This window comes from Parambassis ranga, chromosome 4, assembly GCF_900634625.1.
Source record: "Parambassis ranga chromosome 4, fParRan2.1, whole genome shotgun sequence".
NCBI lineage: Eukaryota > Metazoa > Chordata > Actinopteri > Ambassidae > Parambassis > Parambassis ranga.
Window position 1 is genome coordinate 14616929 of NC_041025.1, and position 27738 is coordinate 14644666.

The following is a 27738-nucleotide window of genomic DNA, read 5'->3' on the forward strand; positions in this document are numbered from 1 at the left end:
TCCTCCTCTGCTGCTCTGGTCTCTTCAAACTGCCTTGTCCTCTTCGCCTCATCATCTCCTCCTCATCATCCCTTCTTTTTCCTTTCTCTCCTCTTTTTTTATGTCCTCTGTTCAGCTTTAAAATGTCTTTTTTTGCTTTGCTTTCAACCCCCCTCCCTCCTTCCTTGCATAAATTAATTTAGATTATTTTATTTATGACAAGTGTAGATTTTTATTTCTTCCACTATCATAGTGCACTTTACCACGCTTTGTACTTCCCACTAGTGGCTTCACTTACCACAGGTAGTAACTCTTCACCTGTTCTGAAAATCTGCTGTGACCTTGTCTTCATTCAGACTCCCCTGTACACTGCTCACATGCACTTTCCAGCTTATGGTTTGCAAAACATTTTGTTGAACAGCAATGTTTTGGAGAGTAAGGTGATCAATAATGCAGGACTTCTCATCTCACTGACAGCCATGAGACTGGACAGAGGCATATTCATTCACAGGAGCAGTTTGTATGTATACTCCGTCTGTCTTCTTTTGATTTTTGCTGTGAGATTGAGTGCATGAGAATGACTGAAGTTAGTATTCATTGTCTTCTGTATTGAGCGTAAAGGCACCAAAACAGAAGCCAGCACACAGCGTCCTGATACAATAAGCGCCTTTAGGCATCAGCTCTCACAAACTTCCTCAAAGACCCCCAGTAAAAGGAAGAAAAAAAAGATATTACGCACATTCTTTATCAGTCCACCCACTCACCATGCTCCCACATGTGGTTTTATTTATTCTCAGTTAAAAGAAAAAAAAATCAAATTGATTATTCTGGTGACATTAGTGTATATCTATAAGCACAATCTATTTTTAATGACTCCTGTGTGGCTGTGCAATCAATAGAGCTTTAAGGGTTGTGTTGTGGTGGACAGAGGGGGGCTGTGAGTGATGCAGTGTTGGTGTGATTTTGGTGTTGGTGCAGAGAGCAGAGCTTTGCATGCTAAGTCTTTAAGGTGGAGGTGTTTCATTGAACTCACCTGCTGGCCTGTGACCAATAGGATGGAGCCATCCTTTGCATGCACCACCTGCCGGAAGACGTGGTCGAGAATGAGGAGTTCGCTCCAACAGTTCTGCAGCAGCTTCATCTGGTCGTCCACCTGGTTTAGAAACAAATGAAAACAGCTCAAATGTTTGTCTTTCCTTCTCTATATACAGCTGTAACAACAGAACTGTCATCACTGCAGATTGTGTGTCTGTCAGTGTCCCCTTTTATTGTGTGTCAGGGCCTTTTTGTCTTCTGTGAAAGCTTTTGAAGATATGCTTCCGCTGAAACATATAGAGCTGTGTGTGTGTATGGAAAACCAGAACAGGAAATGAGTGAGTGGAAAAAAAAAAAAAAGGAAATCAGAAATGTGATCAAGACTGAAGCTAATACCCCTTTTACACTGAAATTAGTGGGTAAAGGTGTATAAGCAGGCCATGTTCCAGTCTGGATTTTGTCCTAGAGGTCACCCCTGAATGAATGATACTGAAAGACCTATGCCTAGAGTCTGGCTTTATAGTGCAACAGTAGTTAGTTTGTTTGAGTGGATAGTGGTTTGAATGTAGACCACATCATGTTTTTCCAGTGTACCATATCCTAATACACAACAATTAGTCCTGAACACAATTTCTAATTATTTTCCACAAACAAAATATGTATTTGAAACCAGTTCCAAACCTGTTGCATCATCTAACCCTCTATGCGTCCTTGGATCATTTGTAAACAGGAAACCCATCTCTGTATACCTGGTAACTGTGCAAACTATTGATTTGTCTCAACTTTACAAAGCCCTGAACATTTATTGCACTCGGTGGATGAAATCATTCTGAATCCTGAATGCTGGTAAAACAGAAGGCTGTCCTTGAGAAATAAGGGCTTATTTTAGAAAAGAAAAAAAATGCTGCGGTATATTCATATATAGCAAAAGAGCTACACTGAAAACAAAAAGCTGAGGCACTGTGTCAGCTCGTAAATATCACAGGCAGCTGTTTTCAGGGTAAGCTCACTCACAGGTCAATCGCTATTGATCACTTGCGTACCACGGGCATTGTGTTTTTTTTTCTCTTTTTCCAAAGCTCAAAAGTCCCCTGTACACACACACACACACACACTAAAGCTTTCTCATGTGAACCTTTTCCACACTCGGTTAAGCACTTTGCTACGTGCCGGATTTAACAATGTTGCCAGGTTTATCTGTTTGCCCATTGCCACAAGTTTCTGAGTGATTCCACACATGATAATGATTAAGTAGTCACTTCCCCCCCCCCCTTTTTCTCCCGAACGCCAGCCGCCGGCTCCCAGGGATGTGCCAGGTGTACTTGGGAATCTGACACAGGTGAAACGGTGTATCTTTGAACCAAAACAACCCCCTTCATTGTAACTGGTCTCTTCCCACGCCTTACTGTGTTAATCATTACTCCGCATAGCCAGACACAAATAAGGCCACATTGAGAAGAATGGAATGAGGAAAATGAATGGTAGCTTCTTTTTTTACTACTCTTTCTATCAAACATTATGTCCTTTGTGGCATCGTTGGGAGTCTTTCTTTGTGGGAATGTGAATAACTTTGACTTTGTGAGAACTGTCTGTGCTGGCCAATGTCATGCGCAGGGTGCAGGTGGAAGAATGTGGATCGATGTTTGTTACACAGGCAGGTGCAGGATGAAGACACCTGAAAGGAATGTCTTTTTGTGCTGTCTGGAAAAATTGCACAGTGATCTATTTGTTGAAATGGAGTGACCTTAGGCACTCATTTGATGTCAACAACTGTGGCTCTGCCAGCGAACACTTTATTACCTTGTATGACATGGCACTGGCTGCAGCCAAGTCTGAAGTCTATTTCTTGTTGATTAGGATTGTTTTGACTGGTGGTGTCAAAGAGTGTCTGTTTACCTTTGAGGCAAGACATAACAATAGACAACACTTGCATTATGGAGGACGTGAGCGCTTGAGCTGGACTGTATTTCCTATTTTTGCAGCAACAGATCTAAAAAAGTTACCAATCTTGGAGCATTTTAAGTCTCCTATTCGTTTAAATAAAAAATGAAATATTACAACAAAGCTGCTTTGACCTTTTGTCTTACATGTTTGACAGCATCATGGACTCTTCTTGTCTCCCTTCTCCTTCATCCTATACATCTTTTTGTGTGTGTGTGTGGTGTTATTCTGGCTGGAGTCTCGAGCACAAGACGAAAGCAAAATTCAAATGCCTTCATTAAAACCATCAGAGAGCAAGGAAGGCAGTCAAAGAACAGCGTTATCTATATGGCGCCCTAATCCTCTCCTCTCGCCATCTAAAAAAGCGTGTGTGTGTATATGTGTGTGGACGAATGGGTACATGTAAAGGCCCGGGTGCTTCAAAGAACCGCGCTGCATGTCACTAGTGCTGGCAAGTGTCGGGGTCCTCATCAAAGGCCTGTCCTCACTCTGCCTGCCTGGGAGCTCTTTCTGACAAGAGGCCTGGGTCATCAAAGGGGGGGGGGGGGGGAGTGGGATGGGGTGGGGTGGGGTAGGGGGTTAGCTCAGAGGGTATGACGACGGGTGATAGCAGCGGACACCCGCCTAGAAGACGGAGTGGGTGGGGGGGGGACTGGTGACAGACAGACAGGCGTGAGGGTGGAACCATGGGTCGGGGTTCAGTTCACTGACCTTTTTAAGTACCAGCGACACGAGCTGTTTCCCTGACAAGCTCTTCCTTTGCTCTGTCAAATGAGGAACAGTCAGAAGATCTGCTGCCTGCTCGCTAAGATTATGTGAACTTTTCTGACACTGTATGACTGACTGATTTGTGTTTTTATGGCGCCGAAAGGGTTGAATGTTATCTCTGTGCAGAGAAAATACAGTTAGTAAAACGCTGGCTGATTGTCAATTAAATGTATTTACAGTGCCACTTGACACCGCAAAGTTCAACAGAGACTCCAGCAGAACAATAAATGGCTCATTTATTTAGTTCCATCCTTATCTCACCACTTGGTCATGGAAAATTTAGATAACGCTTACTAGATGTAAACAGTTTTTTCCTTGATATCGTTTGCTGCTTCTTCCTCGTTATGCCAAAAGTGAAGCAAGGCGGCAAAACTTGTGAGACTGCATGAACAGTGCACGCTAAAATAGCTATAAAACCTTTACCATTCTCTGATAACGTATTCATAAGTCCAGAGAAAAAAGTTCAGATTGTTCTATGAAGTGTTGTACCATGTCTTCAAACTGTGCTTGGTACACTAATGCATCAATCTCTGCACTTATAAGCTTTTAAAAAATAATTGAATGGTGCTTTAGCCCAAGCAGTGATCAGCTGCTGTAGTTTGTCGTGCTTGATTTGAGGAGCAATACCTCTCACTTTAATAACAATATGTTCACTTCACATTCTAAAATGTGTAAATAAATGTATACAGATGACATGGATATCCAAAATAGATGCAAACAGATCAATTTGGTTACGTTTAAAAAGGTGTGCTGCTATTTAATAACAACGTTCAAACTTTTATTTCTTGCACTTTATTTTGAAAAATTAGAAAACTTCTAATCTTCACATGAAGGTAAAAGGGAGAAGTTTTTCAAGTTTTTGATAATATTAGACCCTGAATGTTTCCTTAGATTTGAATTTGTATTAGTGTTCTACTCAAGGTAATGAAAGGTTATGCTGGCTGGAACGAGGACACACCTCTTCATTTAAGCTAAAACCACAATCCAGACCTGCACCACCAAATCTACCAATAATCTAATTAACGGAGACAAAATAATAAATGTCTGTTTAGTGAGTAAAGGTATACCTGCTACAGCATGTTTTATGATTTTAAGTTTGGACTCAATATGCTAATTTACCTCTATGGTATAAATTCAAGAAATAATTTACTGACTCATATAAATGAGCCAGTTCTCCACTTTAACTTCCTCAGTATGCATTTGAACAATCCCAAGACTCTTACCTGTCCTTGGATGGAGCAAAACTCATTACAAGGATTTAGCTTCTGAGGTTCATGCTCATGCAGAAAACACGCTCCCAAGAAATCGCTTCAAACTGGCCTCAAAAATCCACATTTAAGGATACCTTTCAAGGTGTGATCTGCTTAATATTTTAATATCATCACCAATTTTGGGGTTTTTATTTAAAAAAAAATCAGAGAAATTCCAAGCAGGAACTTCTACTTGCAGCAGCTAGCGATGAAAAATACATATCCTCCAAGAAACCAATTTAACACCTTTATGATCGTTCAGGCGAGTGGGATCAATGCCCGGATCAATCGCTTAGCCCATAGCTTTTGTTCAAAACCACTGGCTGAGATTAATGGGATTTTTCAGAGGGGTGGGTGTGGGGGAGAGAAAGAGAGGTAGAGGTAGAAAACGAAGGAGAACCCAGTTGAGAAGGGGAATGGACCTGCCAGACGGGGAATGAGAGAATGAGAAAAGACTTGGGGGAAATTGAGAAAATAAAACATAGTGATTAAGAGCAGATATTCCCTCCATTTCTGGGCAAATGTAAATTAATTGGAAATGGAGCATTCAGACGCTGCCTGACAAAAGTAATGTTTATTCATAGCCCCCCGCTAAGAGTAGAGCAATTATCATGGTGTGTTGAGTCAAAGCAGGCCAATGTACTAGAATCTTGCCCCCCCCCCCCCTTTCTTGTGGCCGGGTTTTGGTCTAGTGCCACAAGCATTGTTAAGCTTCGTATGGTACGGTGGGCTTTAACGAGAGTACACAGCTGGATCTGATTTTAATAAGTAGTTCCATTTTTGATGTGGCCTAATGAACAGATTAATGGAATCTCCTTCTGTGGAGCCTTAATGAATGGAGAGATTTTTTTTTTAACATGACGGGGGGAGAACACACACACACACGCAGATCGCGAGTTTATCTGCCTCAAACGACTCGTACATAAACAATAGCTCTCTGTTGGACGAGAATCAATGCTCGTCTCCGAGTACTACAGGTGAGATTTGAAGCTGACATCAATGCTCGTTGCGTCTCTAAGCAGCCATCCTTTGGTGCGGTCCTGTCTTGGCATCTGTTCGCCTTGAGCCAAACAGGCCCTGTATTCACCTGGGAACAGGCATTAATTTACCTAGAACAGCACCCGTCGTCCTCAGACTGTTGAAAACACTTAATTATGTTGTGCCTGACGACGTACTGCAGCTCATCTCCAGTTTAATTTAATTGCGGATTCTCTGTGTGGGTACCATCATCAGCAACAATAACACTTTGGTGATTGTTGGCGACTAGTCACAGATAAAATCAGGTTTTTCTTCTGCCTTATGACAGACCAAAATGTCTTTTAAAAATCTTGCTGCTATTTCACATCATTTTATGTAAAATATAACATTAAATACTTATTGAATCCAACTGTAAATCATTTTTGACAGCTGCAACTTTTACAAGCCACAAATACAGTTACATCCATCAGAAAAAACAACAGACTGAGGGATAAAAATCCCCAGGATGCCCAAGCTATGTGACCTGCTTACAGTCCGGTCCTGTCCTATACTCCACACTGTGCAGAAGTAGATGAGAAAAAGTTATGCGTGCGCATTTCTCACTTCAACAAACCAAGCTTATCGTGGCGCAACGTCCATTTGGGCCTCAATCCTGCAGCGCGGCGATAAGAATGCTGGGAAAATGAACAGGTGTTGCTGCTGGTGGAGGACGGAAGGGGCTGCATGCTCAAGAGAAGAATGATAATACTGGTGATGCAGCAGGGGAACATCTAGCTGCAGTCTAACTCAAGTTTAGGGAATAAAGAAATACAGTATTTTGTTTTTACATGATTAACCCACCTGGCCTTGTTGGATTAGTAGTTTCAGTGTATACCTATACCCGCCTAGATTGCCTTTGTCATGCTAAATCTATCTGTATGTGATTTTCTCTTTTTAGCTATGTGAAATCTATTTTTAATTCCTACCCATGTGTGGACTTCTATAGTATGCTGCACTATATGTATATCATTGCACGAATGCTTATCAACATTTCATGTCACTGGCACCTGTTTGTTGGTTGCGTGTATCCATAATCCAACAGATCAGGTAGTGGAGAATGCCTGTGGGTTTATCTCCAACTGAGCACACAGAAATCCTAGACTGCCATTATGTCTCCTAACAGCCATTGAGATGCCACAGGCCATCTGTGAGCTCAGGAAAATGTCACACAAGACACAGCAGGACTTCAGTATGAAGATTGCTCAAAGAGGTACACTAAATGTAGTGTGTAGGATATGTTTAGGAAATGAATGGAGAGAGTTTATTAGCTTTGTAAGAAGCCTCATCTTTGTCACTCTTGTGCAGTGACAACCTCTTATTGCTTCGTTAAACAAGGCTTAAAGGGGCTGTGAGTAAGTTCTGATATGACGAAGACATGATCCTGATCTAGACCAGGTCACATGACTGATGTGTAAAAGTAACTTCAATGTAGACAAAACAAAGTCTTTATCCTGTTAGCCTTAACACTGTTTCTGTTAGGAGCAGCTGTACTCTGTAAATCACTACAGTTCTGAAAATCATTCGGCCTGGTGTTTTGAACATGTCTGTGTGTGTGTGTGCGTCACTGAATACACACTCTCAGTGTTTGACTCAAGGCAGTTCGTAAGTGTGAATGAATGCAGTATTGTATGTGTGCACGTGTATCAGAGAATTCTTTGTGTGTGTTCCCGCATGTCCCATGTCCGATCGATACTGCCGAGGCACTGAGATTGATCGGTTCCCACGGTGACCGCATTAACAGACTCTGGAGGTTGACCTCTGACCCTGAGAACACTCCACATTCGATTGGCCGTGCTCGCGGCCTCTCCACATTTTCACATCTACTCATCTTCACACACATTCTGGCATTCTTTGTTTTGCGCTGCGCTTGCGATAGAATTGGAGAACAAAACACCCAGCTGATGATTGGCCGTGCCGTGTTTCCCTCTCTGCCTGTCTGTTCTTTCATCCCATACAGCTTTTTGTCCTGAGCCTTGTCGAGCTGAGAGGAAACGAGACGAGGGCCGACACGAGGCCACAACAGATACAGGAAATGCAGCTGCTGTGTATTGTAGCAAACTAATCTGTAAGCTGAATAAATATGCAACTTATAAATAATATATAAAAGATCCCACACCAGAAGAAACTTGATCATAGTGTTTAAGGTTAAGTTGCTTTAGCCAGTACACACACACACACACACACATCTGCAGGAATCCAAGAAAAGCGTGGCACTGTATTCATGAGGAAGAAAAAACAAAGTATCTCTGTGGGCTTGAGTGTAGCAGCCAGAAGAACGTCTTGTTTTCTCAAGGTCGCTGTTGATGGCAACAAACCCTCCTCTCTGTCTGATATCAGCGGGGAGATTTGAGTATGGAGTGAGCATGAACCAAACTTTCCTATTCTGTTTTTACTTGATGCATAAGCATATGAAAGATAGAAAATCAATAAAAAATCAATAAGGCAAGAGAACAGACCTGTGAGAGGCCAGACATGAATTTAAATGGATAATTTTTTTAACGCATTCAATGTTTATTGTTGTCTAGCCTGGACATGCACAAAACAACATTTATTATGAGTTCATTTTCCATGTTCTGCAGTGTCTAAGAAGATGGGGTGAGTTCTCTTCTCTACAGGAACTTCATATTAAAAAGTAGGTTATGAGAAATGAATATAGGCACTGTTGTCTAATGTCTGATGAAGAAAGTTAATCCATGAGTGCGTGGCTTAGAGGCATGTACTATTGTTTCCAGGATACCTTAGAAGTAGATAACAGCACCCCCCACACATCCCCACATACACACACTCATACACACATAGACATAAAATCTCAGGGCTTAGAGCTAAGAAGCTATCAACTAATTATCAAAAACACAGAGAGGCCCTAATCAATTATTCACATGAACATTAGACCGCTAATACACATGCAGCCCAGGGAATGGCATCTCCCAAAAGTAACCCTTCCTTCTTCATATACACACTTACACACACACTCACTGACGTCACTCCCTTCCTGCCACTCCACTCTCCTCCTCCATCAAATGCAGACAGAGAAAAAAATGCATGCCAGCCAAATGTAAAATGAGTAGTTGCTCAGTAGTCTTGGCTGGAAGGTAGTGATCATAGAAATCTTATTGATCCATCAGCAGTACAACCCCCTCCGACTCACAGAATCTTCAGGCACACACACAATACACGTTGCAAGCACACACCCAGAGCTTAATCTACCAGGCGATTCCTCTGCATTAAGCTTCAACCATTGGATTTTCATGCTGCGCAATCATTATTCGAGCTAATACTGCAATTTATGACCTGTGTGCTGAAAGTGAGGTGGAAGGGATGCGTTGTTCTGAACTGTGTGTGTGTGTGTGCCAGCGTGGATTTAACTTCTGTGTGATTGTACGTATTCTTTGCTGAATGGTCATGACTTGTGTGAGACTGTGTGTGTGACTTTCATTGACTGACTGGAAGGGAGTCCATAATCCTGGGCTGTCTGGCGGTCTGTGCGTTAAGGGAAAGACGAGAAAAAGGAGAAACAAAGAAGGGGGCAGGCTAAAGGCTTCAACCTTGTGTATTATTCAGAACAGCACAGACAGACGCTCCTCCTTAACCTCTCTCTTACTCACATACACACACTGTATGTACAGACGCACATGTATGCAATATACCTTAACACAGCAGAGAAGAGAGAAGACCAGAGCTGTTTTAAAATGCAGAGACTGATGCTTTCTGTCTGAGAGGATGGGAGACACATATTCCCATTAGCATTTGACGCGCTGGTGTAGTGGTGGTGGGACTGGGGGGGGGGGCTTGTAAGGTTGTGGGTTTTAGAACAAACAGCTGTGAATCCACAAATGTGGCACAGCTCCAGAGATCTCTGGGATCACAGCCCTTGATGCACAAATTAAATATCTGAATTACCTAATTGAGCATTTCCTGAGCTCTTGTGATATGTAAACTATGGAACTACAAGGAGGACGAGGCATCAAAACCACAAATGCCGCAGAACAGATGGGGCCCTGCTTCTCTCTGAAGTGCATCTCCAGGCCTTATCTGACAGAAACTGCCACAAATGCATCTAGATTAGGAAATGTATGTCTCTCAATAGCGCAGTTGCTGCAGGCCTATAGTGCTGCTGCTGCTGCTGTTGATGGGAAGTGCAGTGCAACATGTGGTGTTTAAAACGTTGGCCTGAGGGAAGGTGAGACTGTGACTTGCCACCTGAAAACTTTGCTTTTTTTTCAGCATCACTGGTTCATTTCTAGAGGTTTAATGGTGTTGTCGACACCTTTTTCAACAAGTCCCCTTTCGGCATATTTGGTTTATTGCTCGTCATTGTTTCAGCTTGCTTGAAAAGCCTCTTTTTATCCCTCTCTGAGACGGCGCAATCCTAAAAGAACGCTGGCATGTGATCGCTATTATTAGTGCCATGCCTTTATTTCGCATGTATGGAATCGTTTATCCGTGGCTCGTGCCAGGTTCGCAGTTATTGCATTTGGGGGGGAAAAAAAATGCAGAGACCGAGAGGTGAGGAAAAGGGAACGGTGTGAAAGTACTAAAAAAACGTCTTGGTCTAGTGCAAAAGAAATAAGAACAGCGAGAGGCAAATTAAAACCAGCAAAGAAAGGAACGCTCAAAGCAGGGATAGGGAACAGGTGTCTTTGTCCTACTTTGTCGGCAGAGCTAAAGCCATTTTCTCGGCTTGGTCGCTGTTTGGCGTGCGGCACCGTTGAAATTTCTCACCCGTCGTCACAACACAACCACAATGTCTAATGTTACTCCTATGAACTGCACACATCAGTCAACGGCGTGCAAATTCAATCACCCGCCTTACCAGTTGAATATAAATACCCCTCAACTCTTTAAGTGTAAAACTACCCGGCAAGCTGTCGACTCTGTTCCACCACTGTCTTATCTATTGTCTCCTGGACCCCCGGCCTCCCCCTCTCTTACTCAAGCTTCCCTACACTCCCTGTCCAGAATAGACAAGCCGTAAATAAGCATCAAAAATAGACATTGGGGGACAACTGTTGACAGCCTAGTGACGAAAGCGGCAGACACAGGCACAACCTCAGGGCAGGCTGGATTACATACAGATAATTGAGGCCACGCAACATGGAAACATAAGAATCTAAAGGCACTTTGTGTGTGGATTTCTTTTACTCACTTGAAAAGCCCATTGAAGCATTGTGTTTCATGCAGTTGGTTGTACACACGACTTGGCCTATAAATGTTTCTTATTCCACAATTCTATTAACAATTTCTAGTTGAAACTCCACTCAACAATTCGTGACATTAAGCTACTATCTCATTTAGCTTGATTTTTATAGTAAAAACATACCCCTATTTGTCATCTGTGCTTGGATATTTTCTCCACTGTGCCATTTACAAAGCTACAACCCAGGCAGGTGAAGAAGAGGAAGATAAATTGGCTGACACGTTTGCATAGTTTTCTATGGTTAATTTAGTTTAGAGGTTGAGGGTCAGTGTAAGGCTGCAGCGGCCACACTTCGGCTCCTCTGACCTCCAGGAAACCCTATAGCTGGAAGCTATTTAGGAGCAAAATGCCAGCACTTCTGTCTGTATATTTACCCCTCACTTGACAACATCTTGCCCCCCCCCCCACCCGAGTCATTCACCCAGTGAGTCTCCATATAACGATAGTTTTTTATTTATTTATTTTAATGAGGATCACTGTTCTCTGAGTTTCTGACAGGAGGCCATCAAGAGTTCTGCTTAAAGCGTTGATTGAGCGTGGCTCAGCAGAATGGTGGAGCTGAGGAGGGGGGGGAGAAAGTTGCTTTGTACTTTGGTGGAGTGTGTAAAGTGTTTGCACGCTGTAGAGTTGATTTGTTAGCAACCCGGCCAACTAAATCAAGTCCCCATATCCACTCTGTTTACCCAATTTATTTGTCTTTCAATCCCACTTCCTTTCCTTCCATGCTGCCTCCCTCTCTCTCTCTCTTTCCCTCCCTCTCTCTCTCTCTCTCTCCCCCCTTGCTGATTTGACTGTCTCTTCCAAACTTGTCAAAGAACAACTGTGTTAGTTCGGGGGGCCACCGAGGCTAACAGCACAGCCTAGTCACCTGCGTCACCGTCTCAACAAGCAGCATGACCTGCCAATAAAAAAGGCTTTTACCCTGATCATCCTCAAACAAGACTTAAACACAACTGCTCTTTCTCCTGCAGAATGCCCAAAGTGCTCGCAAATGCGAATCAGGCTGTGTTAACTTGCTTGAAAATGGAAAAACTGCAGGGAAGGTGGAGGCATTTTTATTTTATTTTATTTTTATGTTATTTTTTTTGTGGTGCTTTTCTTTGCTACTACATCTGGAGCTGCACTGAACATAGAGGTGAGAAGGCAGAAGCAGGCAGGAGTTGGAAAAACACATTTCATCCATGGGTTTTTGCGTGCTGGTGCAGACTCCAATAAAGTGTCCATCTGTCAACAGCTCCCTGACATGTCACTGCTCTGTCAATATTCTTACATGCTGACAATTACAGGTCAGTGTTAAAACTGTAAAAAAATAAAAACAGGATTGCATAAGTTCCTTGAGATAAAGAAAGCAGGACACGGAAGAGGAAACGTTGAGGACAGTTGAGTCTATCATTGCAGAGAGCTCTGTAAACCTGCACTTCATGACAGCCTTTCATCCCTCATCAAAGCAACAAGTAGATGAGCAGACTTTGCGCATGCTAAAACCCCCATCGTCTCCTTAAAGCTGCCGCTCCTCTGGGATGGGCGACCTTAAATCTTCTCTTTTAACAAGTTTCCTGTTCTTCCTTCCGGCCTCCTGCAGTCCCCAGGGGTCGGACCTACGGGACCATTCCAGTATTTGGAAAAGTTATATCTTAAGCTCAGTCTACAACCATCAGGGGATGTGAGGAGGACACAGGGAAATTAGAATTCTGTCAGATCACTGCCTGAGCATGGAGGCAGATGCAGACTCCGGCTATGCCAGTAAAACAAACGGTGATCACAGTAGAATAAGAAGTATCCTACTGAGACACCTGCGTGTACATTGTACTTACAATGAGCATTCAAGGAGGCCCAATCTAAGGCCTTCTGGCTACAGAACAGCCTCTGTTATGTCTGGTTTTTGCCAACATGTGTCTTTAAAACGGATCCAAAAAAAAAATCGACTTTTCCCATTTTGTATTGGTAGTATTGAAAAAAAAAATCAGGTGGGCCGTTTTACAGTATTTATGAAAAAGAGAGTGATGTCTTGCGTGACGGTCAATAATTTATGAATGAAAAGAGGCCTTTGTGAACCTCCACCACCCTCTCCCTCCCCCTGTAAGTATCCCCCGAACTCCTGCTTCTACCCGGCGCTACTGATCAAACAGATATTGTTACCACTAAAATAGCAACTTAAAAAAACACACACACACACACCCAGAGCCAGCCATAAGACCTGCCCACAGCCCAGGAGAAAGACAGCAGAGAGGAGGGGGTGCCAAAGAAAGAACGAAAGAGAGGAGGAGGAGGAGAAAAGACACAGTATAATAGACAAATAAAATAAGTTAAATTTAGCCTTGTCTCCTGACTTCAACAATATGGAAGTGATGAAAGTGCATGTCGTTGTTAGGGGGATGTGTGCATGTGTGTTAGGGTGGTGTGTGTGTTTGTGTGTCATCTATCACTGGACAAATGCTGGACTGTGGGGGGTGTTTGGTGGAAGCAGGGATGAGGATGGTAGAAAAAGGGGGGGGGGGGGCTTGTCGGCCAGAATGGTGCTGCTCCTCAAATGAAATAATATATCTTTGAAAGCCTACGCCCCGCGCCAGGCCCTGTGCCCATATATCAAGCCCAAGAGCGTCTGGTGGATCCGCTCCAGGCCCATTAACCTTCCACCTGTTCCCCCCCCCTTACACCCCCACCCTACCCCGCCAACCTACTGGTTTTCTAGACCACCCCCCCAGCCCTCCTCCCCCTCACCCCCTGTTGTCCTTCACTAGGCCCCCCCTCTCCTCCTTCTCCTCCTCCTCCTCTTGCCCTTGGTCGCGTTGCTTCTCACAGTCCCTTGTTCATCTTCCCATTCACGCCCCCACCTCCTAACCCCACCCCTTCTTATTTGCCTTTTTCTGTCCTTCTCTTGCTGTCCTTCATTATCTCTTTCTCATATTCTCGCTCTGTCTCTTTCTGCCTTCCTGATCAACTTTTTTTGTTTTCTGTCGATATGTGTCTCCTCCTCTAACTCCATCACAGAGTTTGTCTTCTCACGATCACAAAGTCTTTTCTCATCCTGAATCATTCACTTAGTCTTAGTTTCACTATGATGTCACACTCTGCCCTGCTCTCTCTGTCTTTCTGTAACTCACTTTAACTCCCCATCTCCTCTCATTTCTCCCTACACTTTCCTTTTTTTCTGTTCATGTCCTCCATTTTTTCCTCCTATCCAATATAAAGTGAGCATGCTATGGGGTGTGAGTGTCAGAGAGGGGGGGTGCGGGGGGTGCTGCTGCACAACCTGCAGAATAATTCAAATGCAACCAGGGACCAGAGACACAGTTACAAATCTCTGCCAACTGTGTGCGGCCGCCAGCCCCATCACGCTCGCAGTTTGTCAGGATTGGGGTGTTGTGGGGTGGGGAGGTTGTTGCAGGGGGGGGGGGGGGGTGGCGGGTGGCGGACTGTTGACCTCTGTGACAAGACAGACATTGTAGCCCTAGGCTCTGAATCTCTCCCTGTGTGTATGTGTGTGTGGGTGTGTGTGGGTGTGCAGAGGGTGGTAAAGATATACCACTTCCCAGGGTTCACAGATCACGCCTAAAACGGCTTATTAATTTCCACTCAGTTATGGGGTGTGAAGAAAAAAAGGTGCAATCACCGGTCAACACAGTGGAGGGGCAATGCTCTACTACCTTCACGTGCACACAAACATGCACCTTGAAAAATTAAACTGCTTCTAGATAGGTCATGAAAAAAGTGGTGTGGAGGAGACACACACAAAAAGACCCTCCAGTCTGAATGGAGCAGGTGGGTGATGTACATATAATTTCACCAAAGTAAATTCATGTAATATTGATGGATGTAGATAGAGAGGGGGATGTGAGGGGAGGGGGTGGGGGGTGAAATTATGCAGCAGTGTAGAGTGGGTCGCATCAGAGGACCTTACATTATTCACTCAGGTAAATCTATAAGTGGAGAATATTCAGGTGTGAGAGGTGAACATCAGCACCCCCCACCCTCCCCCCTTCCCTGTACCACCCCAGGGATCTGTCATAGGCTGTGATTGACGGACATACAGCTTCTTAGAGCAGTCGAATAAACTAGTGAAGTGTAAATAATTCTGCTGCTTAAAAGGCTTGTCGTATTTTTCAGTTTGTTGTGGAATACTGTAAAGTTTGTGAAGACAGGAAATTTAAGGACCGTTTTGAAGATATCTTCGCTGTCAAGCTTGCATTTCTAGACTACATGCACAACCAAAAATCTCTAGCAACCAACCTGCATAGTGCAAGGGTTTACTAATATTGAAATTTTGCTGATATGATATGCCAATATTCTTCAACTCCTTTTGGCCAATAGTGATATAGTCATGTGGGTTTTTGTTTTTTTACCTAGTTGCAGAACACATAATCTTTCTCACAGTAAATAGGCGTTGAGGAAATGCCAGTTGGAGCAACTGCTAGCAGACAACAACAATGCTAGCAGTGTCTAATACTAAAAGCCTTAACTTGAGCTTTGTCTACATGTTCCATTGTTCCATAATGATGGCATGAGTCAGTTTATCTGCCATTGGCCATTGGTACCATTGGCCTACCAGTAAGAATGACCGACAAGATGGACTGAATAAAAAAAAATTACCTGAGCACCGATTCTTCTTATTTTCTAATATTGTGAAGTGTAGACTAGCTGCTATCACTCACTTTCCCATCATGTGGTAAATTTTTCATTTTTTGTTTTTCTTCATTATTTTTTGTTTAAAATAAGGAATCAACATTGCAAAAATGTATCTTCGCCAGATTCATATTTTCGTGCAGCTCAGTGCAAATAGTACACAAGGAACAACACGTTGACCTGCAGCAGAGGTCACTCTCCTGTCCTCTCACTCCAGTCATCCTTCCTTTCCCCTTCGCACCCTTTTTTCTTTTGTTATCCCCTCACCCCCCACCCCCCTCCACCACCACTCTCCTCACATTCCTCCTCTCCTCACATCTTCTCTCATCTCCCCTCTTTGTTTCACCTCTGTTCTCCTCGCCTGTCCTTTCCTCTCCCCCACCATCTGTTTATCCAATATGGCCGTCCCATCTCAGCTGGGAGCTTTCCCAGGGAACAAGACTTCTAATAGAGTTCCTCCTCAACATAATGGCCCTCAGTTCTGCTTTTGCCATTCCCGCTACATGCAGAGAAGAGCAAAACAGAGAAAAAGAAAGAGACATTGAAACAGAAAAAAATCTGTCTGGATCCCCCCCCCCCCAAACAACTGTCCCTGGACGACTAAAATAAACAGTGGAGCTACATTTCAAAACGTCATGGGTACTTTACTTCCCGCTTCATTTATAACAAGTGAATGGACTTAATATATGTATGAAGTTACATGGTGTCTTCTTTAAAGCTGGTCTGTTGGTTTCAGCCTGTAATTGAAGTAAACGTGTACATTGAGGCTATTGTACTCCTTCAAACCTTAATAATACTAATTCTACTACTACTAATAAATCCAATAAGGCATTGTTTGCCATTCCTTTATTCACCTCTGCGTGCTGTGTGTTGACGAGACACACAAAAGTTCTGGTTAACCCAACACCAACCACACATCCTTTTTTATTAAAGGGTGTAGAGAGGAAAAGGGGGATGGGGGTGGCGGGGTGCGGGCAGTGGTGAAAAGGGACTACAGTTAGGAAGGTGAGCTATAAACATATGAATCATCAATAGTCCCGATCGCCCTTCTAAATTCTGCTTCCCATTGTGTTTGTGGTGGGAGGTGGGCTTGCCATCCCTGTTCTGGAACAATGGAAGAGAGGGTAGCACCGGAGCAGCAACACTATGAGTCATACAATATACACACGCACATAAAAAAAAACATCAGATGTGTTTTAAGAAAGGTGGGACCAATATTGAAAAAAGAAAGTTTGTCTTTTTTTTTTATTTATTTTTCTAAATCCAAAAAGGAGATGATGTTACTTGTGCGTATTCTTTCTCAAAAACATCCCGACGATGCACCATCAAATGATGATTTAAAGCTGAAATCCAAGAACAAGCACAACCAATAAAGCTTTTATGAAAAAATAAAATAAAATAGACCATCTATCAGTGGGTTGTTCATTAACCCACAAAAATCTCCTGTAGTATCAGGCTTGCAGTTGGCAGCAGGGCAGGCAGAGGGGTTCATGGCAGGACAGGAGGGGGAGAGGGAGGGAGGGAGGGCAGGGATGGCACTGTACCAGCCTGGTGCCAGCAAATGTCACGGAGAGACAAACACATTTGTTTTCCCCCCTTTGAACACGCGTGAAAACCGACATACACGCTGATTATACTCTGATTTTACTCTGATTTTACAGTAAGGCAAAAAGAAAAAGAAAGCCAACAAAGACGCATTTAAACTCTTATTTAAGCCAAACTTGTGAAAGATTTTCTGGAGCACTAACTCATCAAACAGGATCAATCACAACCATCTGTACAACCCACATTTTTTAGGAATGAGGGAATGAGGTAAAGAATGGTCATCAAAAATCAAACTGTTCTAAAACACTTTAGCAGTTTCAGACAGAGGAAATTAGTGACAGTATCCAGAGGTTCAGCCAAGGCTCACAGTTCTGTCCGTGTGATCTAATCCAAAAAAACAAATTTGATAAAGAAAATGACCTGAAGTTGCATCTTTAACAACAATAATATCTTGGCTAACACATGCTCAATATTTAATGTTGAGGGAGGAACATGGGCAATTGATTTGAAGTCATTCGTGAACACACACATTTACACATGCACCTGTCTTCAACTTCAAATTTTATGAAAGAACCACAAGTGTGACGCCACTGATTTCAAAACCAGTGCCTCAGACCTGCTTCACTCTAATTGTCAATGTGTTAAACCAATCGAATCTAAGATATGTTGGCAGCTGGGTAACCCCCACCATCACTACCACCACCACCAACAACAACTTCTCGGATCCAAGGTGTTAGAAATAAATGTTCCTCGCGTCATGCCTCATTCCCAGAAGGAAAATGTGAGGGAGGGGGGAAGAGAGGGGCAGTGTGCCACATAGGAGAAGAATAGGGAGCGCTCTAAAGGTTCTCCTAATGGCTAAATATTTATGAGTCCCGTGACTGAGGCCAACTTATGGAAACTAAATCTTTAAACACTCTTTTGGCAGTCGCCTCGCACACACCCTTTGCAGCCTGGCTCTATTACCAGAGAAATTCTTTTGTTCTTACAGAGCTAATAATAGTGAGAGGGACTGTACGTTATGTGTGAGTGGTGTCTGTGTCTTAATGTGGGTATGTCTGCGTGTGTGTGAAATGAAAGTGTATTTATAACTTCCTACAGCAGGACACTACTCCTGTGACAAACTTAATTCTACTCTGCTTCCTGTCTTTCCGATCGCAGGCTCGACCTCACATCTAATAGTCAGATCTGTATTAGCGAGAGGTGCAGGAGGTCAGATGGATACAGGAACATCACTTTTTGTAATTAAAAAGACTATATGAAAAACACACACACACACTACTTGTTGCACATAAATCAACATGAGCAGCTCAAGAAATTCACTTTACACATTTCAGCATAAAATCTCTTATAATTTCCATTAGACTTAAAATGAGGACTTGGGTGAAGGAGAAATTGGATCTTCAATCAACTCATTTAATTTATTAGACTTCCCAGGGTTTGTTTATTAAGAGTTAAACCTTCCCACAGCCTCTTTTTTGTGTGTAGTTCAAAGAAAGCAATGATGACAGAAACAGGCTGTTTATAATATGTACTGAATGAAGTGGTGGATGTTTAGAAAATGACCAGGATAAAGATAACACAGTAGTGCATTTAGTCCCTTCACTTTGTAGACTTAAGCCACAAAAATACTGAGATTGCTATAAATAAAAGGTAAAAATATTCACTTTATAGACACATAAAAACATATTTTCACCCACACTGCGCTGGTGACAAACTATTCAGCTAAGGGATAATTATTATTATTAGCCACCTCAGAGCTTAGATGAAGAAAAAAAAAGCCTTAAAAAAATGTCTCTAAAATAATTGATTAGCTTCTCTGTCTCCAGCTCAGCAATAATAGGAAACAAGCAAAGACGGGAGGACGGTGGGAAAATCTGTCAGAGCCACAGCTAGCACATTATTTGTCAATCCCCCTTGTGCTTCAGATGACTCTTTCAAAACAGGGGAAGTGGGGGGGGGGTGAGTGCAATTATCTGTCTCACTTGGGTGAAATGCTGTCCTACCTCTTTAAAAAAAAAAAAAACAAATATGAGAAGGGGGGGGGGTGCATTAAGCCTAGGTCATTTTCTACCTTTGTAACAAGCACTCGGCTCAATTACTATTAAGCTCCAGTAATATGGGTAGTCATTAGGCAAACATAATGACAGCTCATTCAGCAGCAAATCAGGGAGTGACAAACACAAGTGGCTGAGATAATTGAATTAGGATGAGGGTGTGAGAAATAGAGGCTTCATAATGGAGCAAAAATGATCATTCAAAGTTAATGGGCAAACCACATACAGTTATTAGCTGTGGCCACACCCTACAATGAGCTTTTGTGTGTCTGTATGTGTGTGTATGAGGTGAATGCAAATACAGATCTCTTTAAAAAAATGTCAACAGCGGGGACATGGCGCATGCTAAATGTCAACATGTGTTTTTCAAGGACTTTTTATCTGTGTTGTAATTGGCTCAGTTTTTAGTATTACACCTATTATTTTCTGCCTTTTGAAAACAAAATATTAAATATTTCGATTTTTTTTTTTTTTTTTTTTTTTTTAATACAACCGGCCCGGGCCCATGAATATGCAGCTGAGCCTTTGGCGATGCAGTGAAAAAAAAAAAATCAGACAAGGGGAAGATAAAAAAAAAACAGGTGAAGCACGGACTAATCAAATGCCTTTCATGTCGCTCTGAACATTAACCTTCATTCAAAGCAAATAAAGCTGCAAGCATACAAACACACACCAGACAATCTCCCTGGAGCTCTGTGATGAATAGAAGTGGGAATGATCACATTTTACAGTGAAGCATTGGTGAACTGTTACCATTGGTCATTTGGGACTGACTTTGATGAACAGTCACCCTGTTTACAGGGTCCAGTTTTGGTGTTTTAAGAGACTAGGTGCATCCCAAATGATTAAATATTAAAGGAATCTTAAGCTGAAATAACATTTTAAACAAAGACTAATGCATTGCCTATGTGCGGCTATCTTGTACATAAAATGGTTAGATTATCTTACATGGTCGCACAATGCATGCCCTCATACGTCTAACGGCATTCAGCTCACATAAAACATTCAGACTACATCCCTGTTAGTTTGAAATGTGCCTGAAGCTCATAGTCAGAGTTTTCAAAACCCATAGCGATAACATGTCATGCACAGGGTAAATACAGCTGGCTGCTGAATTTTGATCAGGCAGTGTGTGAACAGACAGCGGTGGCAGCTCAGAGCTGACCCTCCCTTGTCCCCCCCAACCCCCTGGTAGCCTTGTGTATTAGTGTTGAGCCGCATCGTTAAAAAAAAAAAAAGGACATTAAAGGTCTGTTGGCGATAAGGGATTGAACAGATGATGCTTGCGCTCTGTGTAAAGTACTGTCAATTATGGATGACACTGTGGTGAGTGCTTTAGCATTGGAACAAAATGCAAGATCAGTTGTTAAAGCACTGTAGAGACAGTACAAACAGAATGAAGCCTAAATAATATGTCAGCATGTCTGAAAGGATTGACAGCCTAAACTATCTAAATAAGGTTGTTGATAGTAAAATATTCCCCCCTATCAAACCAAAGCCTGACTTCAGTGGATCATGTACACGTACCTTGAGTTCACGGAAGAAAATGCTGCTGCGTGCCCACTCTACAATGGAGAAGAGCGTCTGGTCGGCCATCTTGCACATCAGGCCGAAGGTGTTGAGCTTCTCGTGTTTGCCCCGGCTGGCCTGCTCCTGCTGCAGATATGACAAGATCTTGGCTTGAACCTGCGGTTCATCCGGCTCACACTTTAGCAGCTCTACGATCAGGTGGGGGAAGCTGGGTGGGGAGCCCGACTGGTAGGCGTCGACGTAGGCATAGCCCATGATGGACTCTGGCGAACTGGTGTAGGGGTCTGGGTACTCGGACTTGATGGTACGCGTGCTCTGGAAGTGTCCGTAAGCCGCCTGGTAACCCTGCAGGCTGCCAGTGTGTGGCGGCATCGCCATGCTGACCGGCGAGGTGACGAACGGGCTGCGGTCGTAGTCTGTGGGGGGCAGGGCGGTTGCGTGATGATGATGATGGTGGTGGTGGTGAGCGGTGTGATGGCCAGCATGGTGGCTCAGTGGAAGCCCCTTGGAGGCTGCTGAGTGGATGTTCTGGATGGCTGAGGAGATGGTGAGGTCAGTGGGTACAGCCTGCATCACTTGGCTCATGGCCTCAATCTTCAGGCCATTGGCTCGGATCAGTGCCTTCTTCTGCTGCTTGAGGGCCCTGTCACGTTTGTACATTGGGCCAAACTTGTTGCGACCACCACGCATGCGGTCAGCTCGCACAGCTGACAGGCAAACAGAAAAGGAGACAAAAAAAGAGCAAAGAATTAGCTTCATAATATGTGGAACTTTATTCTTCTGTGTATTATATATAGCAACATGTTGTGGAGGTGGAAATCTGGAACTTGTATATAGGGCAAAGGTTTTCCCTTGATGATTACATTTACTTGTTGACTCTTAAACCCAACAGATCTGACAGATAGACATGTTACTCATTGACTCAAACTTCTATGAACCCATCTGGCAGAATGATCATTGAACAGCTGGCTCCATCTCGCACCACACACACCTCCAATGCTCAAAGAAAATTCCAGTTCTGTTTCCAAGACACGCATTTTAAAAAAAATTGCTGTCTGACTATTCAGAAGCGTTCACTGTCAATTAGCAGAAGCTCTTCCTTTATGCAAAATCCAAAGACTGCGAAAGACTTATAACTAAATTGGGGCTCTTTAAACAAACATACCCATGATGCCCCCCCCCCTGCCTCTTCCCCCCTCAGTGCAAGGTCCTGTGGTGAGGATCACAACGAGCCTGTGCCGCCAGTATATCTAATGAATGAACTGGGCACACAGTGGACTGCTACGAGGGCCCATGTGTGATCTAGCTGACTGCTGCCACGGGGAAGCTGCTCTGCTGTCTCTCGGTTGGGGGGCGCTGGTGTTAATTATTCATACTTAATTACCTCTTACTCTGACGAGGCTCGCCGAGCTCAGCGTGGAGTGAGCTAACGGACGTCTGGGATTCTATGCAGTCGTAAAAACACTGGCTGATTCCAATATTTCAGATTTTTAGAGACAAATGTTTTATTGTATTTGTTAACTTTTTTTTCTAAAAAAGAAACTGACTGAATGCAAATAAATGCACATATATTCATAGACAGATAACACAGCAAGTCAGCCTGGGTCCACTCCAAGTTGGGATGTCTTGACGGATGATTGAAAGAACAGAGGAAGAAAATTGAAGAGGGGGTGTGGAAAGGGCATGGGTGGGGTGGGGGGGGGGGGGTGGGGGTTGAAGAACGCGGGGTAACGATAGTCAGACAACCACGCACGCACACACTCACACACACACGTCAAGCTGCCTTGGGAGTGATTTTAATGACCTCCGTCACAAAATGTGTCTGTCACTGATCTGAGAGAGAAGCCCAAGACACACACACACACACTCTCACACACTTACATACACATGCTCACTGCCCAGAAAGAAGCACAAATGACTAACATGAAAAATATCGCACACAGGTTGGGATCACAAGAAAGAGATGGGAGCAAGCCAGACACTCCTGCCACCTTGGAGAGAGCCACTGATTGCTTAAAAGGTATGTGATTTACACACACACACACACACATTTCCCAACATGCTTGGGGTCAACTCCATGCGATGCCCACTCACACAGGCTCAGGGATTATTATGACCGTTAAAATTTGATCACACATCAAAAGGGATAAAAAAGAAAGAAGAAGAAATCAGGAGCCCCGTCAAATGTATCCATTATACATTATTGTTGGGCGACGTTAACTATTAATGATTCTCCACAACAGCGTAATTAATGAGCTGAGAAACTAATAGTTGGCCCTACTGGGAAAACAAAATTAGGCCCTCACTGCCTTTCCTCGCCTGCCTCGGACCCTGGGACCAACATCATATCATGAATATCAGGTTTGCGGATGGTGAGGTGTGTGTGTGTGTGTGTGTCTGTGTGTGGGGGGGTTGTAGGTCTTGCCATCACACGTACAGACACACACAGAGATTCTTTGTCTCTAATTAAACAAGGTTATTTGCATTCATGTAACACTGATTAGTAGAGGGGGGGGGGGGCGTATGTTTGAATGAGGTGGAGAGATGTTAATAGTAGATAGAATAATAGATAAACAAATAAAAATAAATTTTTTTTTGAGGAAAGATCTTTTTCTTTATTTTAATAAATGTCTATTAAGTCACTATAATGCCAAATGGGATAACACCATGTCCACTCACACACAGCTAATATTCAGATTCCTGGGAAGTGAGTTTCGGACACACACCTGCATTTACAACTTGTCGCCATAGGTGACGCAAAAGAGACCGAAACTGAGATCTTCAAATAGAAGTTTCTTTCTTTAAAACAGAAATATGTAAAAATGTGGTAATCAACATTCATCAGCAAAAAGAGCCAACCTCACACACAGCTTAAACACAGTAATGAGCCCTTAGTACAGAGAAATGTATAAAAGGAGAAACAATTATGATATCAAAAGAAAATGTATAAATGAAGCTGAAACCTCAAAAGAAAAGAAAGTACAAAGAGACATATTCTATTAGTGTGAATCTGAGCTCAGGGATGTTGTGGGTTAGCCGTGAAGCTCTGGAGGCTAAAGCCAGGCTAAAAGGCTGAGGGTGTCTCCCACTCAGAGTTCCCCTTTTCTTAATGCACATTCACACAAATGCACACGCCGTCCATAAATTCCTAAACTGGCCCAACCACATCCCCCCAAAGTATTCTGTGCCCCCTGTACATCTCAAACATGTACAAACACACCACCTATGTAGAACACACACTCACCTACACATAGCCCCTAACACATCACACACACACACACACACACACACACTGCTTATATCCTCTGATTTATGGTTGTTTAATATACAGGAATATTAAGCGTGCGTAGGTGAGGATCCCTGTCGGCTGCCGGCATATTAATGGGTCCCGCGGAGCCTTGCTGACACCCTGTTTGTCATGTCGGGGCCCCGGCCCCTGCTCTGGATGCGCCCTATCCCATGCACACACATGAATACCTATGATACCTATGCATAAGTAATGGGACAGCTCTCTGGCTTCCACCGCAGGTACTGGGAAGCTGATGGAAGACAAATCAGAGCGAGAAAGATGGAGACAGCAGGAAAATAAAAATAAAAAAAGAGGAGGGAGAGGGAGAGAGGTGCCGAGAGGAATACAAACACTCAGCTGGTGCTGCTAATTTCAGCTGAATGGCTCTTCACAGGCTCAGAAGTCATAGTAATTATTGAAGTTAAATTTAATGGAGGATTAATTGCATACAAACAAATAAATTAAAGAACTGCAGTGCCATGTGACAGGAAGACGGGCAGGCCCAAAAAGCACATTTAGGTTAAATAATTTCCACATTGGCCACTTTTACTCAACATCATTTTCCTCCTGCTTTACATAGAAGCACAGACAGCATTAAAATGTTGTGATCATCACTGTTTTTCCTGACTGTCATCATGTTTCCACACAGTGGAACCAAGGTGTATTCAGTATCACAAATACTCCTGTTCCATGCTCTGTCTTTATGATGATACACTCAAGAAGGAAATATTAGGCAGCTCAGTGAAGCATGTGATGTAAGGCAACTATTAGCAAGCAGAAATAAAAAAGAAAATGATGCCAGTGGGAGCTGCTCACATACGGCACGCTTCAGCAACTCTGACGTGAATGACGTTCTAATGGATCAAGTCTTTTCTTTTTCTCAATGAGTCAATGCTCGTAGAACCAGACATGCTACACAGCATACTGAGAAGCAGGTGGTAGTATCTGTGTGCTGGCTGCTGGGCTCCATGCTTTGCTTTGCAATGATATTTTATGATTTATGTCATTTGTGGTCACACTAAAAACCAGATTACAGAAAGAGGTTATATTTTGAAAAACAATATACGTCTGTTCTCCCACAGTGCTGTAGCGCTGGGACGAGGTGACAGACATGTCACTGTTTACCGACTCTGATAGGTGCTCCTGTGCTGTTTCACCCTGTTTACCACACACACACACAGGCCAACTTTCCGTCTGAATACTTGGCACACTTTCTCAACAAACGATAAGGACACTGAACACTGGAGAAGTAAAAAGCGACACCACATGCTGTTTTCTTGACACATGATATCCCACAGTAACATGTTGCTGCAAGGTGCTATGTAGTGGAATGAAAAGTTTGCAATAACAAAAGCAGATGACCTGAAACCTCCTTTTCTTTTCCACCACTGTAGCGCACAAAGTGACAGCTTCTCCCTCTGCCCTGTGGCCTTCTGAACACCATTTTTTTTGGGCTTCTTATGAATATATGCATGTGTTTACCAGGGTGAGAGCTGTATGTGTGTGTATATATACAGTGTAGTGTGTGTGTGTGCAGTGAAGAGTGTCAGCCTTTCTATATGGGAGGTCGTCAGTGGTTGTGGCAGGAGTCGCCCACTAGAGCTTCTGGTCCCTGACAGAGTGCTGGAGGGCCCCGTCTTGCCCCCGAGCTGAAAGTTACCGCCAGCAAAAACAAATCAAACCACTAACCCTTCCCCTCCCTCCCTCCCTCCCTCTCTCCAACTAGTGTCAGCTTGGAAAATGACAGGCCGGGACACTCTGCCCAGCGGCCATTCACAATTAACAGCAATTAATTACAGTGCACATGGCAGGTAAAGGGAGAAGCCTCCGGAAAGATTTTAGTTAGGCTGTCTTTGTGTTACTTTAATCCTCTCAGGGTCTTATTTCTTTTATTTTTTTGTTTTCACTTGTATATGTATTAATCAGGCATCCAGGGATTTTTTTTAATATAGTGTAAATTACAAAAAATGGAAAGATTTTGTCTCTTTATTAGACTGATGCCAACATAAGATGATTTTATTTGAAGCTTATAGTTTTTAAATCTCCATTGCCAGTTATACATAGCAACATTTCTGAATAAAACAAAAATATTATGTTTGACTATAGCAAAAGAAGGTTTCTTGCTCTGTCGCTTGAAAATTGCCATGTTTGAATGAGCGTGTTCAAATTAAACAAAGAGGCCTCCGACTGACCAGCCAAAAGTATCATCATTACCATTCTCGCCTTGTGGCCAAGTCTAATATTTTATCTATTACTTTGTCTGGCATGTTTAAGTGCACAAAGAAGGCTACCAGATACCCTCCCAACTTCCCCCTCTAGACCTCATCTCAAATACTAATACTGGATTTCAACACACCAGCTGAATTAGATGTTCTTGGTGCACATTTTTGATATTATATGCTTGCTGTTAAATGTTTAAATAAATATAATCTTGCGCACAGGCAATCATTTTGTCAAAGTGGATGTCTCAATTTAGAAGGAAAGTATTCACGTGCAAATTGATCGTCAAAGAATATTTTCACTTTCCAAATGGTCAACTGTGAATCAGTGTGGAAAAAAGACTCGCTCTGTCTTTTTTTTTTTCAAACACCTCTCTGGAAGTCCAGAAGCAATCCATCTCTAATTTTAGCTGCTCCTTGTTATATTTTTTAACTCGTTACAGAAATAGTAATCAGACAATCTGACAGCTATCATATCATGAAAAATATATGTACACATATATACATACAGTGGACACATTGCAGTTAACACTGCCTCCATCTTTTTCCCAATTCTGCACATGTGCACTGTGAGATCTGGATCATATGTTAGAAGTGTATTTTATATAACCAGAGAATCAGTGGTAACTGTTGATTAAAAAAAATAAAATAAAAAAAAAATATAGACCAGGGTCTATAAAAAGACAAATAATGAAAACTCCTGATGAAAGTGAGAACTTGGAGGCTGTGCAGTGCATGCTTTGCCTTCTTGTTTCATGCAACTATAGGCTTTATTTAAATACTAAATCAAATCAACATTCACTTGGTTATAAGGACTTTACTGGTTATTGGACAATCACATGTTCATAAGCCCTAGTTAAAAACGAACACTTCACTTCTGATAAATTGCTTCCCTGTATTGTAACTCACTATAATGTTTACACTGAAGCCAAACATCAACAAAAACACATCATTTCAAGTCATCCAGCTACAAGTTAAAATGTAAAATGTGAGATTTTTTACCTTCTAGCTTCATGCCGACAGTGAGGCACTTTTGGAAGCGGCAGTACGGGCAGCGCTTTCTCTGGGTCTTGTCAATCTGGCAGCTCTGGTTCTCTATACATGTGTAACGCTTGTTGTTCTGGACGGTGCGCTTGAAGAAGCCCTGCAGAGAGAACCAATTAAGACGTCAACCCGCTTGACCCCTGCAATGCAATAGTAATTGGCCCATTCACACTCCCAGACAGATGGAGAGGGACAGGCTTGATGGATACACACACACACACAGAGACACAGTTAAGTTTTGAAA

General features: G+C 42.9%; 1 protein-coding gene across 3 annotated transcripts in view; it reads right to left on the reverse strand.

Annotated features, from left to right (window-relative positions):
* The window catches only part of nr5a2 (nuclear receptor subfamily 5, group A, member 2), a 58884-nt gene that overhangs the window by 24346 nt on the left and 6800 nt on the right, over window positions 1–27738 (reverse strand). For all 3 annotated transcript variants that reach the window (XM_028403385.1, XM_028403383.1, XM_028403386.1), the window contains 3 exons: window positions 27453–27594; window positions 20940–21649; window positions 1013–1132 (listed from right to left, as the gene is read on the reverse strand). In XM_028403385.1, the coding sequence (XP_028259186.1) occupies window positions 1013–1132; window positions 20940–21649; window positions 27453–27594 (972 nt within the window). The remainder of the gene's footprint in view (window positions 1–1012; window positions 1133–20939; window positions 21650–27452; window positions 27595–27738) is intronic.